The 16450-nt window shown below is 45.1% G+C and overlaps 1 protein-coding gene across 1 annotated transcript in view; it reads left to right on the top strand.

Annotated features, from left to right (window-relative positions):
* Positions 1-2487: 2487 nt before the first annotated feature.
* The window catches only part of hpf1 (histone PARylation factor 1), a 28022-nt gene continuing 14059 nt past the window's right edge, over positions 2488-16450 (top strand). Inside the window, exons 1-5 of the mRNA XM_072257646.1 lie at positions 2488-2704; positions 5009-5171; positions 6479-6665; positions 9630-9728; positions 13232-13382. Coding sequence (XP_072113747.1) covers positions 2660-2704; positions 5009-5171; positions 6479-6665; positions 9630-9728; positions 13232-13382 — 645 coding nt within the window. The 5' untranslated portion in view covers positions 2488-2659. The remainder of the gene's footprint in view (positions 2705-5008; positions 5172-6478; positions 6666-9629; positions 9729-13231; positions 13383-16450) is intronic.

Genomic DNA, 16450 nt, shown 5'->3' with positions numbered 1-16450 from the left:
GAGAAATGAAGAACTGTTGTATTCTATGTCTGAGTGAGACATGGCTTTCTCCAGCCACGTCAGATACAGCAATCAAACCAGAAGGCTTCTCGATTTAGCATATGGGTTGAACTGCTAATTCAGAATAGGCAAAATATGGAGGTGTATGTTTCATGTTAGACTCTCAGTGGTGCTCTGATGTGGCAGTTCTATCGAACTCGTCTTCCACCGACCTTGAACACCTAAGGATCAAATGCCATCCATTCAATCTACCAAGGGAGTTCTCCTCCATAATCCTGATCAGTTTACATACCACCAGCAGCCAACTATAATCAAGTGCTTGAGGTACTGCATGATGCCATCTCCAAACAAGAAACAGTCCATCCCAACACATTTCAAATCAGTCACGGACTTCACTCAGGCACATTTGAAGAAAACCTTGCCTAATTACAATCAGCATATACCCTGTAGCACTGGAGGTCCCAACACACTAGACCACTGTCATACTAAAATAAGGAATGCCTACCATTCCAAGCCCAGACTGCATTTCAGTAAATTGGATCACTTGGCTGAGCTTCTCCTACCTGCATACAGACAGAGGCTAAAGAGCAAAGCTCCAGTGTGTGGCCCTGAATGGTGGTGAGGGAAGTGTAAGGGTCTCCGTGTCCAACATATAATTCTCCGTAACTTCCGCCACCTCCAATGGGATCCCACCACCAAGCACATCTTTCCCTCCCTCCCCCTTTCTGCTTTCCACAGGGATTGCTCCCTACGCGACTCCTTTGTCCATACGTTCCCCCCCATCCCTCCCCACCGATCTCCCTCCCGGCACTTATCCTTGTAAGCGGAACAAGTGCTACACATGCCCTTACACTTCCTCCCTTACCACCATTCAGGGCCCCAGACAGTCCTTCCAGGTGAGGCGACATTTCACCTGTGAGTCGGCTGGGGTGATGTACTGCATCCAGTGCTTCCGATGCGGCCTCCTATATATTGGCGAGACCTGAGGCAGACTGGGAGACCGCTTTGCTGAACACCTGCGCTCTGTCCGCCAGAGAAAGCAGGACCTCCCAGTAGCCACACATTTTAATTCGGCGTCCCATTCCCATTCTGATATGTCTATCCACGGCCTCCTCTACTGTCAAGATGAAGCCACATTCACGGTGGAGGAACAACACCTTATATTCCATCTGGGTAGCCTCCAACCCGATGGCATGAACATTGCCTTCCCTAACTTCCGTTAATGCCCCACATCCCCTTCGTAGCCCATCCCTTATTTAGGTATTTATTTATTTATTCCTCCCCCCTTTTTTTTTCCCCTCTCTTTTTTCTCCCTCTCACCATAACTCCTTCCTCATCCTTTGGGCTTCCCCCCCGCCCACTTTCAAATCTCTTACTCACTCTTCTTTCAGTTAATCCTGACGAAGGGTCTCGGCCCGAAACGTCGACTGTACCTCTTCCTAGAGATGCTGCCTGGTCTGCTGCATTCACCAGCAACTTCTATGTGTGTTGCTTGAAATTCCAGCATCTGCAGATTTCCTCGTGTTTGCGTTTTCAACTTCTTTATTGTTAAACTCAAACTGAACAAAAAGCGCGGTAAAAAAAAGCTACGTCACTATGTCATTGCTTCAGATCAGCCTCTTAAAGTGAACCCCAATTCAATGTCGGTGGTTGTGAGTTATGCATGTTTCTTCCTCTTGCATTACCCTACAGCAGTAACAAGAACATGCAGCCTCACGGAGGCTCCTGGTTCATCTCAGACCAGCCCCTGTCAAAACACAGTTGGTAGTTCTAATTGCTTGCTTGAATCGTTTGGAGACACTGATGTGGCTTCTGCTACAGCCTACTTTAAAGTTAATTTAATTTTGTTATGTTTGTAAAGCTACAAATAAAATCACAACAGTAAATTTTGTACCTCAAAACTCCGAGACCTCAACTTGACTGAGTAATTTAGACCGCTAACTGATTGGCTCATGTGACAACCACCTGGCGGCGTTGTTGTCTGATTGGTTCTTGAGATTTTGTTATTCGATTGGCTGATGTGACAACCAACTGGCGGCATTGTTGTCTGATTGGTTCTTGTGATTTTGTTATTCGATTGGCTCAGATGACAGCTCGGTCGCTTTGATTCGTGTGGCGGCGGATTGGCCGTTGAAGCCCTATGTCGAAGGAAACGATTGATTGGAGGGAGCTGATTGGCTGATGGCCTCAAGGCCGAGGGAACTGACTGGCTGGTTTGGTCCCTTGGCGGAGGGACAACAATGACGGAGCTGGCTGACTGGCTAACGTGGTCCCGTGATGATGGGAGCTGCCTGTTTTGTCCCTGTGACGGAGCTGGCTGATAGGCTGATTTGTCCCTGTGACGGAGCTGGCTGATAGGCTGATTTGTCCCTGTGACGGAGCTGGCTGATAGGCTGATTTGTCCCTGTGACGGAGCTGGCTGATAGGCTGATTTGTCCCTGTGATGGAGCTGGCTGATAGGCTGATTTGGTCCCACGGATGAGGGGGGCTGCCTGATTTGTCCCTGTGACGGAGCTGGCTGATAGGCTGATTTGGTCCCGCGGTGGAGGGAGATGGCAGGAGCTGACTGATTTATCCCCGTGACGGAGGGAACCGGCTGGCTTGTCCCTGCGGCGGGATCAGCCTGCACCCCTCCTCCATTATTTACAGCGCGGTTGTAATGGCGGGGCGCGGGAAACGGAAAGCGGGCAGCAGGAGCTCGGAGGTACCGGGAGCGAATGGGGGAATCGGGGTTACATTGTAGCCAGGATTGAGATTGTTTATTGCTACAGTGTGTCCCGGGACATACTGGTTGCAGCTCCTGGGTAGGGCTTTGTCTGGTCCGTTTCGGGTTCTCCGTTCTCCGAGCGAGGTGGTTGATAAATACAATGCATTGTGCACAGGCTTAGGGCAAATTGCGTGAAAAAAACAACCGTTAATTATTAACAGTTGTTTTGTTTAACATCATTGCTGGCCATCCGTCTATTTTGGAAATCTACAGTAAAAACTGGAAACATTCAGCACGTCAGGAAGATCAAAATGAAGTTTGCATCAAGACTTAAAATAGTTTATTATCATATACACCGGGGTACAATGAATTTCTTTGCTTGCCTGAAACTCACGGTGTAAACAGTGTGCGTGGTGATGATAAATACAACAGAGTGCAAAACATAGTGAAAAAAGCGCTGGAGGGACAGTAACGGAAGAGGTAGAATTTGGGGTCTGTGAACATGGCTGCACCAAGGGAAGGGGATGGGAGAAGGAACTGGTTCAGGATTCTGACCGAAGCCGGTTCTTTAAGTCTGGACGTCCAGGCTTTCGGGCTGATGGGAATGACGGGGGAAAGGGAATGGCCAGCGTGGCAGGCATCTTTGTCACTAGGTAAAGCACAGAACAGTACAGGTCTGGACGGGCCATTTGAGCCATGATGTTGTGTATTGTTGATGTCAGTTTGTACTAAATGATTCCTTATGTGTCATAAGACAACTAAATGCCCTCCTGTGTAACCTAAGACATGGGAGCAGAAGTGGGACATTCACCCTGTTGAGTTTAAGCTTAAGGATTTTAGTTTAAGGATAAAGGGGAAGCCTTTTAGGACCGAGATGAGGAAAAACTTCTTCACACAGTGGTGAATCTGTGGAATTCTCTGCCACAGGAAACAGCTGAGGTCTGTTCATTAGCTATATTTAAGAGGGAGTTAGATATGGCCCTTGTGGCTAAAGGGATCAGGGGGTATGGAGAGAAGGCAGGTACAGGGATCTGAGTTGGATGATCAGCCATGATCATACTGAATGGCAGTACAGGCTCGAAGGGCCGAATTTCTATGTTTCTATGAGCCTGCTCTGCCACTTGATCATAGCTGATTTATTATTCCTCTCAACCCCAATCACCTTCCTTCTCCCCAAAAAACCTCCGATGCCCTGCCTAATCAAGAACCTATCCCTCATCCAGATCCCTCCAATCCCTTCCTGTTCAAATGTCTATTTAAAAATCTCTTAATTTCCACCAACTGCCTGCTTTCTGCCCCTGGTTATCCAGTCAGTCACCTTCAGCTTTCCTGAAGTAAAGCACTGTGGCGATGGACTGGAAGGAAGTGAGGAGCCTCTGCTGGACAGGGTTTCCATCACATGACTTGGGGGTTGGGAGGGAAGAGGATGGATTGGGATTTATGGGATTTCTCTGAGGGTCAGCATGGATTCACTGAGCCTCTTCCTCTGTGGTGCTGTCATGTTCTCTGAAACCTAACTCTACCTCAGGGTTGTGTTTGATAATGAAGTTTACTTTGAACTCTCCATTATTCCGTTACTGTCACTTCAGCATTTCTTTTCACACTACGATTTTTGCACCACTGTTGTTTTACGCTTGCCACTGTATTTATTGTTAATTATTTGGAGATACAGTGGAATGGCCCTTCCAGCCCAACACTGCCCAGCAACCCACTTATTTAACCCCAGCCTAATCACAGGACAGTTTACAATGACCAATTAACCTTCTAACCTGTATGTCTTTGGACTGTGGGCGGAAACCGGAGCACCTGGACAAAACCCACATGCCCAGAGGAAAGCGCTGTTCACTGTGTGAGTTTCACATGAACAAGTAATTTAATTGCAGGTGTATGTGACAATAAGTTGATTAATTGTTTCATTATTGACATGTATACCAAGATACAATGGAAAAATTTGTCTTTCAGACCGTTCATAGCTAAGCAAGTCATTGCAACAATGCATTGAGGTAGTATCAGGGAGAACAGTAACAGAATGCTGAATGTACTGTTACAGAGGCAGTGTGGTGCAGGTAGACTATAAGAAACAAAGGCTACACCGAGATAGATTATCATGTCGGGAGTCCATTGATTAGCCTTCCGCACTGTGAGGGAATATGAACAACAGATCCGGGTTTTGGAGGGTTGGGACAATTAACGGACCCTGGGTTTGGATCTATTGGGGAGTCATTCTCTGCTGTCAATTGTGTCCAAGCACCTCCATGCTTTTTCTCATTCTATTCCCTGCACTCACGCCCCCCAACCCAGACGAAGAACCCGGTGGATGGCGGGAAGAAGAACAGAGGAGAGAACTCTGACGTCCTTGAAGAAGTGCGGCAGGAGCTTCAGAGTCTCTACAAGCTGCCGATGCCTGAGGACTTCTACCACTTCTGGCAGTTCTGCGAGGAGCTGAATCCAGGGAATCCGTGTGGTAAGTCCCCATTTCCTTATGCCCCACCCATCCCTCATCCCTAGAGATCATCCTGTTGACAGAGGGGCAACATGGTGAGATTTTTGTGCATCCCTGTGAGGACATCCTTCTACAAACCTCAGGTGACAAAATAATAATAATAATAATAACTTATTTATAGAGAACTTATCAAATGTAGTTCAACGGGATAAAGTGCTAAAATCAAAAAACAATAACATTGAAAATAAAAGACTAAAAGATGTTAGTTAAAAGCAGTGTTAAATAAATGGGTTTTGAACTTATGTTTACAAGTGTCAACTGTACCTGCATCCCTGAAAGTTTTATGTACTGAGTTCCACAGTTTAGGAGCATAGTTCAAAATAGCTGATCAGCCAATTGTCTTTTGAAGAAGATTGTTTAAATTTAAGAGTCCGGCCAAAGAAGACCTGAGGAGACTGAGGTCCTTTAACATCTGCCGGACGATGCTGAGGATGTTCTATGAGTCTGTGGTGGCCAGTGCTATCATGTTTGCTGTTGTGTGCTGGGGCAGCAGGCGGAGGGTAGCAGACACCAACAGAATCAACAAACTCATTCGTAAGGCCAGTGATGTTGTGGGGATGGAAGTGGACTCTCTGACGGTGGTGTCTGAAAAGAGGATGCTGTCCAAGTTGCATGCCATCTTGGTCAATGTCTCCCATCCACTACATAATGTACTGGGTGGGCACAGGAGTACATTCAGCCAGAGACTCATTCCACCAAGATGCAACACAGAGCATCATAGGAAGTCATTCCTGCCTGTGGCCATCAAACTTTACAACTCCTCCCTTGGAGGGTCAGACACCCTGAGCCAATAGGCTGGTCCTGGACTTATTTCATAATTTACTGGCATAATTTACATATTACTATTTAACTATTTATTACTATTTTCTATTACTATTCTATTGTTAGTTATTATTTATGGTGCAACTGTAAAGAAAACCAATTTCCCCCAGGATCAATAAAGTATGACTATGAGAGCTCGAGCAGGGTTATAAAACAAAAACTATACTGTGATGTACTCTGGTCTCAGATCATTGAAAGCTTGAAAATAAGTACGAGAACTTTAAAATCAATTCTAAAATATGCAGGAAGCCAGTGCAATGTAGTTAGTACATGAGTGATGTGCTCCTCATCTTGGTTTTAGTTAAAAGTGTGGCAGAGGTGTTCTGAATGAGATGAAGTTTGTCAACAGATTGCTTTGGAAGACTAATAAAGTAGAGCAGATATGGGTTCATTCTAGATCTCCACCCAGAATTGGTGCTTGCGTTTACTTTTATTTCTTCCACTAGAGGCACTGTCTTCAAGTCTTGGACTGCAGCTTGTTGGGCCTTACGATATTCTGGCAGGAAAGCACAAAGTTACAACTAACCCAGAGCCGAATTACTTGTTGCATTGGAGGTATTTCTACGACCCGCCGGAATTTCAGACTGTCATCGCTGGAGACACTGGAAGGCAGTATCACCTTGGTTATTTCAGGTAGCAGGGCCAGAGGTTTTGTCCAGGGAGGCCTTTGGTGGTTGGGAAATAGTGTTACATTCACAGGTGTGATCAGGTCTCAAATATAGACCCACATGGTTGCTAAATAAATGCAAAATTGGGATAAAGAAGCGGAAAACAGAGTGTGCTCGTGATCACATGGTAGTTTATTATTACCATATTTGGGCGGTATGGTAGTGTAGCAGTTAGCGTTGCGCTTTCCAGTGCCGAAGCCTGGGTTCAATTCCCGCCACTGTCTCTGAGGAGTTTGTATATTCTCCCAGTGACCTGTTGGTTTTCTCCCACAATCCAATGATGTGCATGTCAGTGGTGTGATTAGCCGCGTGGGTGTAATTGAGCGAAGCAGGTTCTTTGGGCCAGAAGGGCCTGTTATCGTGTGCTGTATCTCTATAATAAATAAATACAGTACGTATGTTTTTTATGAGTTTAAAAAAAAGCACAAAAGATGAATGATGTGTATATTGTGAGTCGGCTGGGGTGATATACTGCATCCGGTGCTCCCGATGTGGCCTTTTATATATTGGCGAGACCCGACGCAGACTGGGAGACCGCTTTGCTGAACATCTACGCTGTGTCCGCCAGAGAAAGCAGGATCTCCCAATGGCCACACATTTTAATTCCACATCCCATTCCCATTCTGACATGTCTATCCACAGCCTCCTCTACTGTAAAGATGAAGTCACACTCAGGTTGGAGGAACAACACCTTATATTCCGTCTGGGTACCCTCCAACCTGATGGCATGAACATCGACTTCTCTAACTTCCGCTAATGCCCCACCTCCCCCTCGTACCCCATCTGTTACTTATTTTTATACACACATTCTTTTTCTCTCTCTCCTTTTTCTCCCTCTGTCCCTCTGACTATACCCCTTGTCCATCTTCTGGGTTCCCCTCCCTTGTCTTTCTTCCCCGACCTCCTGTCCCATGATCCTCTCGTATCCCCTTTTGCCAATCACCAGTCCAGCTCTTGGCTCCATCCCTCCCCCTCCTGCCTTCTCCTATCATTTGGATCTCCCCCTCCCCCTCCAACTTTCAAATCCCTTACTCACTCTTCCTTCAGTTAGTCCTGACGAAGGGTCTCGGCCTGAAACGTCGACTGTACCTCTTCCTAGAGATGCTGCCTGGCCTGCTGCGTTCACCAGCAACCTTGGTGTTTGTTGCTTGAATTTCCAGCATCTGCAGATTTCCTCGTGTTGTGTATATTCATGGGTTCATAAAGATGAAAATGATAAAGATTACCTTTATTTGTCACAGGAACCGGAACATACAGTGAAAGGTGTTACATATACTGGGGTACAGTAAAAACCTGTTTTACATGCCATCCATTCAGATCACTTTGCCCTGAAGTAGTGCGATAGAAAAGAATAAGGATAACATTGAATAAAGTGTTACAGTTACAGAGGACATGTAGTGCTGGCAGACAACAAGCTGTAAGGCCGTAACAAGGTAGGTTGTGAGGTCAAGAATCCATCAGGTACTGAGAGACCGCTGAGTAGTCTGCTACTGGTGGGATTGAAGCTGTCCTTGTGCCTGGTGGTACCTGCTTTCAGCCTTTGGTATCCTCTGCCTGACAGTGATGGTGACCCATTTTGTAGTCATAGAGCGATTGAGCATGTATAACTTGCCCTTTGGCCCACTGAGTCTGCTAATCATCAGCCACGCTTTCACACTAATCACAGAACATGGAACAGTACAGCCCTTCGTCCTGCGATGTTGTGCTGACCTACTCAAAGATCAACCTAGCCCTTCCCTCCCACAGAGAAGTTTGGATATTCACATGTATAATAGGTGTGTGGGAGGCTATGGTCCTGCTGCAGGTCGATGGGTGTAGGCTGTTTAAATGGGTTGGCATGGACTAGATGGGCCGAAGGGCCTGTTTCTGTGCTGTTCTTTTCTATGACTCAAGTTAACCAAGCGCAAGTTAACCAAGTATGCAGAATTAAGATCAGAGTGCAGAGACAGAGGGTGGAAGGTCTCATGCTATCCATTCGAAGTAGGCTGCCATGGGTTTATTGCATTCACTTTCCAGAAGTGGCTGCATGACCTTGGCTTCACTAGAAGAGAGATCAAGTCAACCAGCAGGGCTGTAGCTGAGGCAGCAGAGAAAGGGTCAGCATGGGTGTGGACCAAGTATGTCCAGAGGGGCAGATAGTCAGACAGTGTATACATATCTTGCAAACCCTTCAGTAGTTGCATAGACACCTGAAGATTAGACTATCTGTTGGATGGAAGTGACCAACAACCCTCATAGAGGCAGATGCCAAGTTTTTAAGCTCACCAGTGGGAGATGGTGCTTTAGCACTGCTGGCCCACCACCTCGAGGGAGTCTTGATCATAAGCGGGCCGAAACTCCTGAAGACAGGTGGCAGATCAACCGATGATCCCACTGGTGATAGCACAGGACAGTTAACATCTTAGTCCACGTGTATTTTTAACTCTAGGCACATGGATGAATGAAGATGGAGAGCTAAGACAATAAGACACAGAAACAGAATTAGGTGATTCAGCCCATCAATTCTGCTCCACCACTCTATCATAGCTGATTCATTATCCCTCTCAACCCCATTCTTCTTTCTTATCCCTGTAAACTCTAGCACCCTGACTCATCAAAAACCTAACAAGCTCTGCTTTAAATGTACCCAATGACTTGGCCTCCACAGCCATCTGTTGCAATGACTTCCACAGATTCACTACTCTGGCTAAAGAAACTCCTCCTCATCTCTGTTCTAAATGGATGTCCCTCTATTCCAAGAGTCTCTTAAATGTCCCTAATGAATCCACCTCCACTACCACATGGCAATTCATTCCGTGCTTACTAACCCATCCATCCTTGGGATGTGGGAGGAAACCAGAGAACTCCTCTCTGATGATAGTAGCACAAAGAAGACATGAGCCAAAGAAGTGGACAGACTTCATACTCTGGTGTGTTGTATCCACTGCAGGGACACTCCAGATGAGCTGCCGGTGTTCGTGGCTGCCAGCGAAGCTAAGAAAGGCTGCTCATTGGTCCAAATGGGAGACAATCTGTTCTGCTCCATTAAGTAAGTACACTTGTTTCTGCGGTGAAAGCTGAGGCACAACACAATTGCCAGACCAGTTGTTACGTATCCAAAGCCTGGGTGAAGGAGCCAGAGGAGAGTGCAAACCCCACCATGGGAGCTGAGGTTTCAAATCTCACTAATTAAATAAAACACTGTTTTCAGTGAGAGAGGCTGTGAAAACATCAGTATCATTAAATGCCCATTCCACCCACTAACAAAATCATAGGAGCAGAATTAGAACATTCAGCCCATCAAGTCTGCTCCACTATTCCATCATGTTCAACCCCATTCTCCTGCCTTCTCCCCAAAATCTTTGAGACCCTGACGGATCAAGAACCTGTCAACCTCCACTTTAAATATACCCAATGACTTGGCTTAACCCTGCTCCTGTCTTGTGGTGTTATCTGGGGAGGGACCTGAACTGTTAATGTTCAGGATCGAGACCCCTCAACTGGACTGGAATCGTACTGAATTTCGTCTTAATGAAATCCATGTACATTCCATTAACTGCACCTCCCTCGTCGATGCACTTCGACACATTCCATCAAAATGATCAAACGAGGTCTTCCCCTAACAGAGCCACGCTGACTATCTTTGATTATTCCTTTTTGCCAAAAGTAGATTAATCTGTCCATTAGAATTTTTGTTTCCATAATCTCCACTTGTTTCATTGTCGTCTAAACAGACACCAGGTATTATCCAGCCTTGATGACTGAGTTTGGTCTCAAGTTCTCCAGTGGTGGGATTTGAACCCATGTCCTCCGGGTCATTAACCTTCTCCACTGGTTTAGTAATAGAGCAATACGCAGCTGTATCCAAAGTTCCATTTAGATTTTGAGCAATGCACAGCAACTAGCACCTTTAAACTGGCAAAAATATTCCCAGGTGTTTCCCGAAGGATGTAGTCAGTGCTGAACCACAGGATTCTAAGACAGATGTCAAACATTTGGGCATCAAAGTAGGTTTTAAGGAGCTTTTTAAAAGGAGGGTTGGTTTCAGGTAGAAATTCCGGAGCTCGTGGCTTTGTCAGCTGGAGACTGTACTTGGCTTCACCACAGATCGCTAGGCTCACTTCCCAAAGTATTCCAGTGGTATTCAAACTAACAGCTGGTGTGGTTTTGCTAACTTTCGGAAGTAGTTTAATAAAACTTGTACTTGGGATACTTAGCACCATTCTGGTCACCCAACTGTAGGAAGGACGTCAGTAGGATGAAAAGAGCGCAGGAAGGATTCACGGGAGGACTTGAGTTAGAAGGAGACACTCAGTAGGTTTGGGTGGTTTTCCCCTGAATGTAGGAGTGGTGACCTTCTAGAAGTGCAGGAAAATGTGAAGAGAGTAGAATGGTCCGTTGTTTTCACAGGCTAAGAGTCAAAAACTAGTGGCCATGGGAGAGAGGGAAAATATTTAAAAGGGAGCTGAGGAGAAACCTTTTCTACACCGGTTGGTGGGTATGTGGAGCAAGCTGCCAGAAGAAGGGGGAAATTATAAGGTTTAATAGACATATGGACAGGGACATTGGCAGGAAAGGCCTTGAGGGGTATGTATCAGAATCAGGTTTAATATCACTGGCATATGTCGTGAAGTTTGTTGTTTTGTGGCAGCAGTACGTTGCAGTACATAATTTTAAAAACTATGAATTGCAATAAGAAATATAAATTAAATTAGTAGTGCAAGAAGAGCAAAAAATTGTGAGGTACATGGGTTCACTGTCCGTTCAGAAGTCTGATGGCAGAGGGAAGGAGCTGCTCCTTAAACGTTGTGTGTGTATCTCAGGGTCCTGTACCACCACCTTCAGAAAAGGGCATGGCCTGGGTGATGGAGTTGGCTGATTTTACAATTGTCTGCAGCTTTTTTCTGATCCTGTGCAGTGGCCCCTCCATGCCAGACGGTGGTGCAGCCAGTTAGAATACTCTCCAGGGTACGGGGCGTGCCAAATTCAGGCAAATGAGACCAGCTCAGGTAGTCATATTGGTCGGCATGGACAAGGGGCTGTTTCCGTGGTTACGTTTAGAGTTGAGCAAGAGGTTATGAAATAGGAAGGGATTGTACAAGGAGCAGAATTTTTTTGCGTAAGCACAAAAGATTCTGCAGCTGCTGGAAATGTTGAACAGTACACACAGAATGCTGGATCAGCACATGGGGCAGGATCTCTGGAGGAGAATAAACGCTCCATCCTTCAGGCAGATGGAAGTCCTGATAAAGGATCTTGGCTCGGAGCATTCTTTCCATAGAATTTTTTGCATGAACTGTTTCCCAGTACTTTCTCGCTCTTAGAAAGAGTGGCGTAATTCTCTATTGTGGGGTAGTTGTTAAATTAGTTTATTATGGTCAGGTGTACTGAGGTACAGTGAAAAACTTTGTTTTACATGCCATTCATACAGATCATTTCATCACATCAGTACATTGAGGTCGTACAAAGGAAAACAATAACAGAATGCCGAATAAAGTGTTACACAAATAGAGAGAGTGCAGTGCAGGCAGGCAATAAGCTGCAAGGCCATGACAAGGTGGATTGTGAGGTCAAGCGTCCATCTTATTGTACTCGGGGAACCGTTCAATAGTCTTGCAGCAATGGGGTAGAAGCTGTCCTTGAGCCTGGTGTTATGCACTTTCAGGCTTTCTTAACTTCTGCCTGATGGAAGGGGAGGAGAAGAGGATGTATGGGGTCATTGATTATGTAGGCTGCTTACTGAGGCAGAGACAAGTTTAGACAGAATCCTGGGAGGGTGGGGCGGTGGCGAGTGCTGGTTTCTGATGTGCCGAGCTGTGTCCACAACTCTCCGCAGTTTTGTGTGTGTCCACGTGTATGTGTGTTGCGTGAATGAAACCCAATTAGAACCATTGTAACCGCGGTATAAAACCTGTCCTAGAACCTGTTGGTACATACTAGTCACTTAGGGCTCTTTGTCTGTTCCTGGTCCAGAGATTTTGTTACAGGCTGGATCTCCAGAGAGAGATGCCTTGGTAGAAACAGCAGGAAGGTCTGAGCCTGTCTTTTGCACAACACCTCTGTGTTCGGCATGGCCAGTCTTCTCTGACCGCTCATTAATGAGGCATTTGCGCCCACAGAACTGATGCTCATTGCATTTATTGTTTTTGGCTTTTTCAGCACTCTTTGTAAGTGCTAGGGAATGGCCGTGAAAATCCCAGGAGATAAGCAGACTGAGATATTCAAACCCCGCCCTGGTCTGGCTTCATTCCACAGTCAAAGTCACTTAGGTCACATTTCTTCCTGTTCTGATGTTTGGTCTGAACAGCTGAACCTCTTGATCGTGTCTGTGTGCTTTTATGCTGCGAGTTGCTGCCACGTGATTGGCTGATTAGATATTTTTGAATAATGACCAGGTGTACCTGATAAAGTGGCCACTAAGTGGAGATGCCTTTGGTACATCTTTGCCTACTTGTGCAAGTCAGGCAGGGAAAGTGCAAAAGTTCTAGTGACATGTTCCTAAGTTGAGCTGCTTTCCCTACGCATCCTGTCACTTTTATTTTCATTTTTCAGCCTACTTTTAAGTAGAAGACTAAAGGAATTAAGTAATAAACGGCAGAGCAGTGTGCTGAAAGAGCTTGAGACCAAATTAACAGCGGTAGCGAAGAAATTAAATTATTCACTAGACCAAAGAACGCAAGGAATGAAAGCGAGGGACAGGAAGGTAAGTTTTGTGTCCAGAGCCGCCTCAGAATTTAATTAATGTAGAGCTTCCTCAGAATTTAATTAATGTGGCGCTTGAGTTTAAATTTCTTGCAACTCTTACTGGAGTCAAAGAGAGATGAGCAATATGACGTTGTTAGTCAAGCCAAGTTTATTGTCATTTAACTATATACAATATTTTATATATTAAAAAAATACACACACACGTATTATGTCAAACGAGACATTCTCCAAACCAGCACAGTGGTACACATAACACACAATAACTTATGAAAGTAAGGATAAAATGTACAGATGAATTACGCATAAATAAACAAAGTAAAGTGCATAAATTAAGTATTGTAAAGAACAGAACAATTCAATCGTGAGAGATTTAGATGGGAACAAACTAGAACAAGGTTTATAAGAATGCTGACAGAGTTGAAGGAATTACGGAGATAGGTCAAGTAGTTTGGGACTTGTTTGACTGGTACTAGGAGAATGAGGGGTGACCTAGAGATGTTTTGAATAATAAAAGGGCATTAGAGAGGGTGAATGCTAACAGATTTTCTCCCAGGATTGGGGAATCAAGGCACAGGGCATAGGGGAGAGTTTGAATAGGAACCTGAGGGGCAAATTTTTCATCCAGAGAGTGGTCGCCTGCTCCATCGTGGGCACTAACGTCCATACTATTGAAGAGATCTTCAAAAGGTGATGCCTCAAAAAGGAGGCGTCTGTCATTAAGGACCTCCACCACCCAGGACATGCTCTCTGCTCATTGCTACCATCAGGGAGGAGGTACAGGAGCCTGAAGACACACACTCAACATTTTAGGGAAAGCTTTGTCCCCTCTGCCTACAGATTTCTGAATGGACAATGAACCCATGAACACTGTCTCATTACTTTTGCTCTCTTTAGGAAAGATTCAGATGGATAAGGGCCAAAACATCTAGGCCTTGCTCTCTTATCACTGCTGCCATCAGGAAAAGGTACAGGAGCCTTTGGGTCCCACACTACCACGTTCAGGAATAGTTATTACCCTTCAACCATCAGGCTCCTGAACCAGCGTGGATAACTTCACTCACCCCAACTCTGAACTGACTCCACAACCTACAAACTCACTTTCAAGGCCTCTACAACTCATGTTCTCAACATTATTTGGTTTTTATTAGCATATTTGTTGTCTTTTGTAGGACCATAAGATGTAGGAGCAGAAGTAGGCCGTTCAGCCCATCAAGTCTGCTCTGCCATTCAATCATGGGCTGATCCAATTCTTCCAGTCCTCCCCACTCCCCTGCCTTCTCTCCATACCCTTTGATGCCCTGCCTACTCAAGAACCTATCTATCTCTGCCTTAAATACACCCAATGACTTGGCCTCCACAGCCACTTGTGGCAACAAATTCCATAGATTTACCACCCTCTGACTAAAGTAATTTCTCTGCATTTCTGTTCTAAATAGACATCCTTCAATCCTGAAGTTGTGCCCTCTTGCCCTAGAATCTCCTAACATGGGAAATAATTTTGCCATATCTAATCTGTTCAGGCCTTTTAACATTGGGAACGTTTCTGTGAGATCCCCCCTCATTCTCCTGAACTCCAGGGAATACAGCCCAAGAGCTGCCAGACATTTTTCATACGGTAACCCTTTCATTCCTGGAATCATTCTTGTGAATCTTCTCTGAACCCTCTCCAATGTCAGTATATCCTTTCTAAAATAAGGAGGTCAAAACTGCACACAATACTCCTCCAAGTGTGGTCTCACAAGTGCCTTATAGAGCCTTAACATCACATCCCTGCTCTTATATTCTATATCTCTAGAAATGAATGCCAACATTGCATTCGGCTTCTTCACCACCGACTCAACCTGGAGGTTAACCTTTTAGGGTATCCTGCACAAAGACTCCCAAGTCCCTGTGCATCTCTGCATTTTGAATTCTCTCCCCATCTAAATAATAGTCTGCCCATTTATTTCTTCCACCAAAGTGCATGACCATACACTTTACAACATTGTATTTCATTTGCCACTTCTTTGCTCATTCCCCTAAACTATCTAAGTCTCTCTGCAGGCTCTATGTTTCCTCAACACTACCCGCTCCTCCATCTTGTACATTGGTTATGTATGTGTGTGTGTGTGTGGTGTGTGTGTGTGTATGTGTATATATATATATATATATATAATATAGTTTTCCTTAAATTCTATTGTATTTATTTTCTTACAAATGCCTGCTGGAAAATTACTCTCAAGGTAGAATATATTCAAAGATCAAAGTAAATTTATTATCAAAGTACAGTACACACGTCACCACGTACTACCCTGAGATTCATTTTCTTGCAGGCATTCACATTAAATACAAAGAAACACCATTAAATTATTGAAAAACTGCACACAAAGACTGACGAACAACCAATGTGCAAATACAAAAGAAAAATATAATAGTAGATAAATGAGTAACAAATAATCCTGAGAACGAGTTGTAATGTCTTTGAAAGTGAGTCCAAAGGTTGTGGAATTAGTTGAGGTGAGTCATTTGGGTGACTGTAGAACTTAAGCAATAGGAAGTCAGAGCCAAATGTATAACAAGTGTCGACAGGATTGTAACTCAGGAGTGGAGTAATAGGCAGCCATCGATCCCAGCAGATCAGGGGTTTACACCTCTAGTGGACTGTGTCCTCTCCAGGGTGCAAGCCTGGACAGGAAGATTTGAAGAACCAGCTGTTGCCCATGCAGTGGGTTCTCCCTCTCCACGTCACCGATGTAGTCCAAGGGAGGGGCAAATGCTGATACAGTTTGGCACCAGAGTCATCACAGTGGAGTGCTCCTCCTGTAAGATGTGGGATTTCAGGGTAGCTAATAGTTTCCCTGATGACTACATCTGCAGGAAGTCCACCCAACTTCAGCTCCAGACAGACAAGGTCAAGGAACTCGAGCTGGAGTTCAGTGTACTTGAAATCATCTGGGAGGCTGAAAATTTCATAGGTAAGTGTTTTACTGAGGTGGTCACACCCAGAGGGCAGGGTTCAATAGTAGTTTGTCACTATCAGGAGAAGTAAAGGGAGTAAGCAGTCAGTGCAGGGATATTTCCCTCAGC

The sequence above is a fragment of the Mobula birostris genome, chromosome 5 (genome assembly GCF_030028105.1).
Source record: "Mobula birostris isolate sMobBir1 chromosome 5, sMobBir1.hap1, whole genome shotgun sequence".
Taxonomy (NCBI): domain Eukaryota; kingdom Metazoa; phylum Chordata; class Chondrichthyes; order Myliobatiformes; family Myliobatidae; genus Mobula; species Mobula birostris.
Note: the sequence above shows the minus strand (reverse complement) of the source record. Positions and strands in the feature narration are given on the sequence as shown.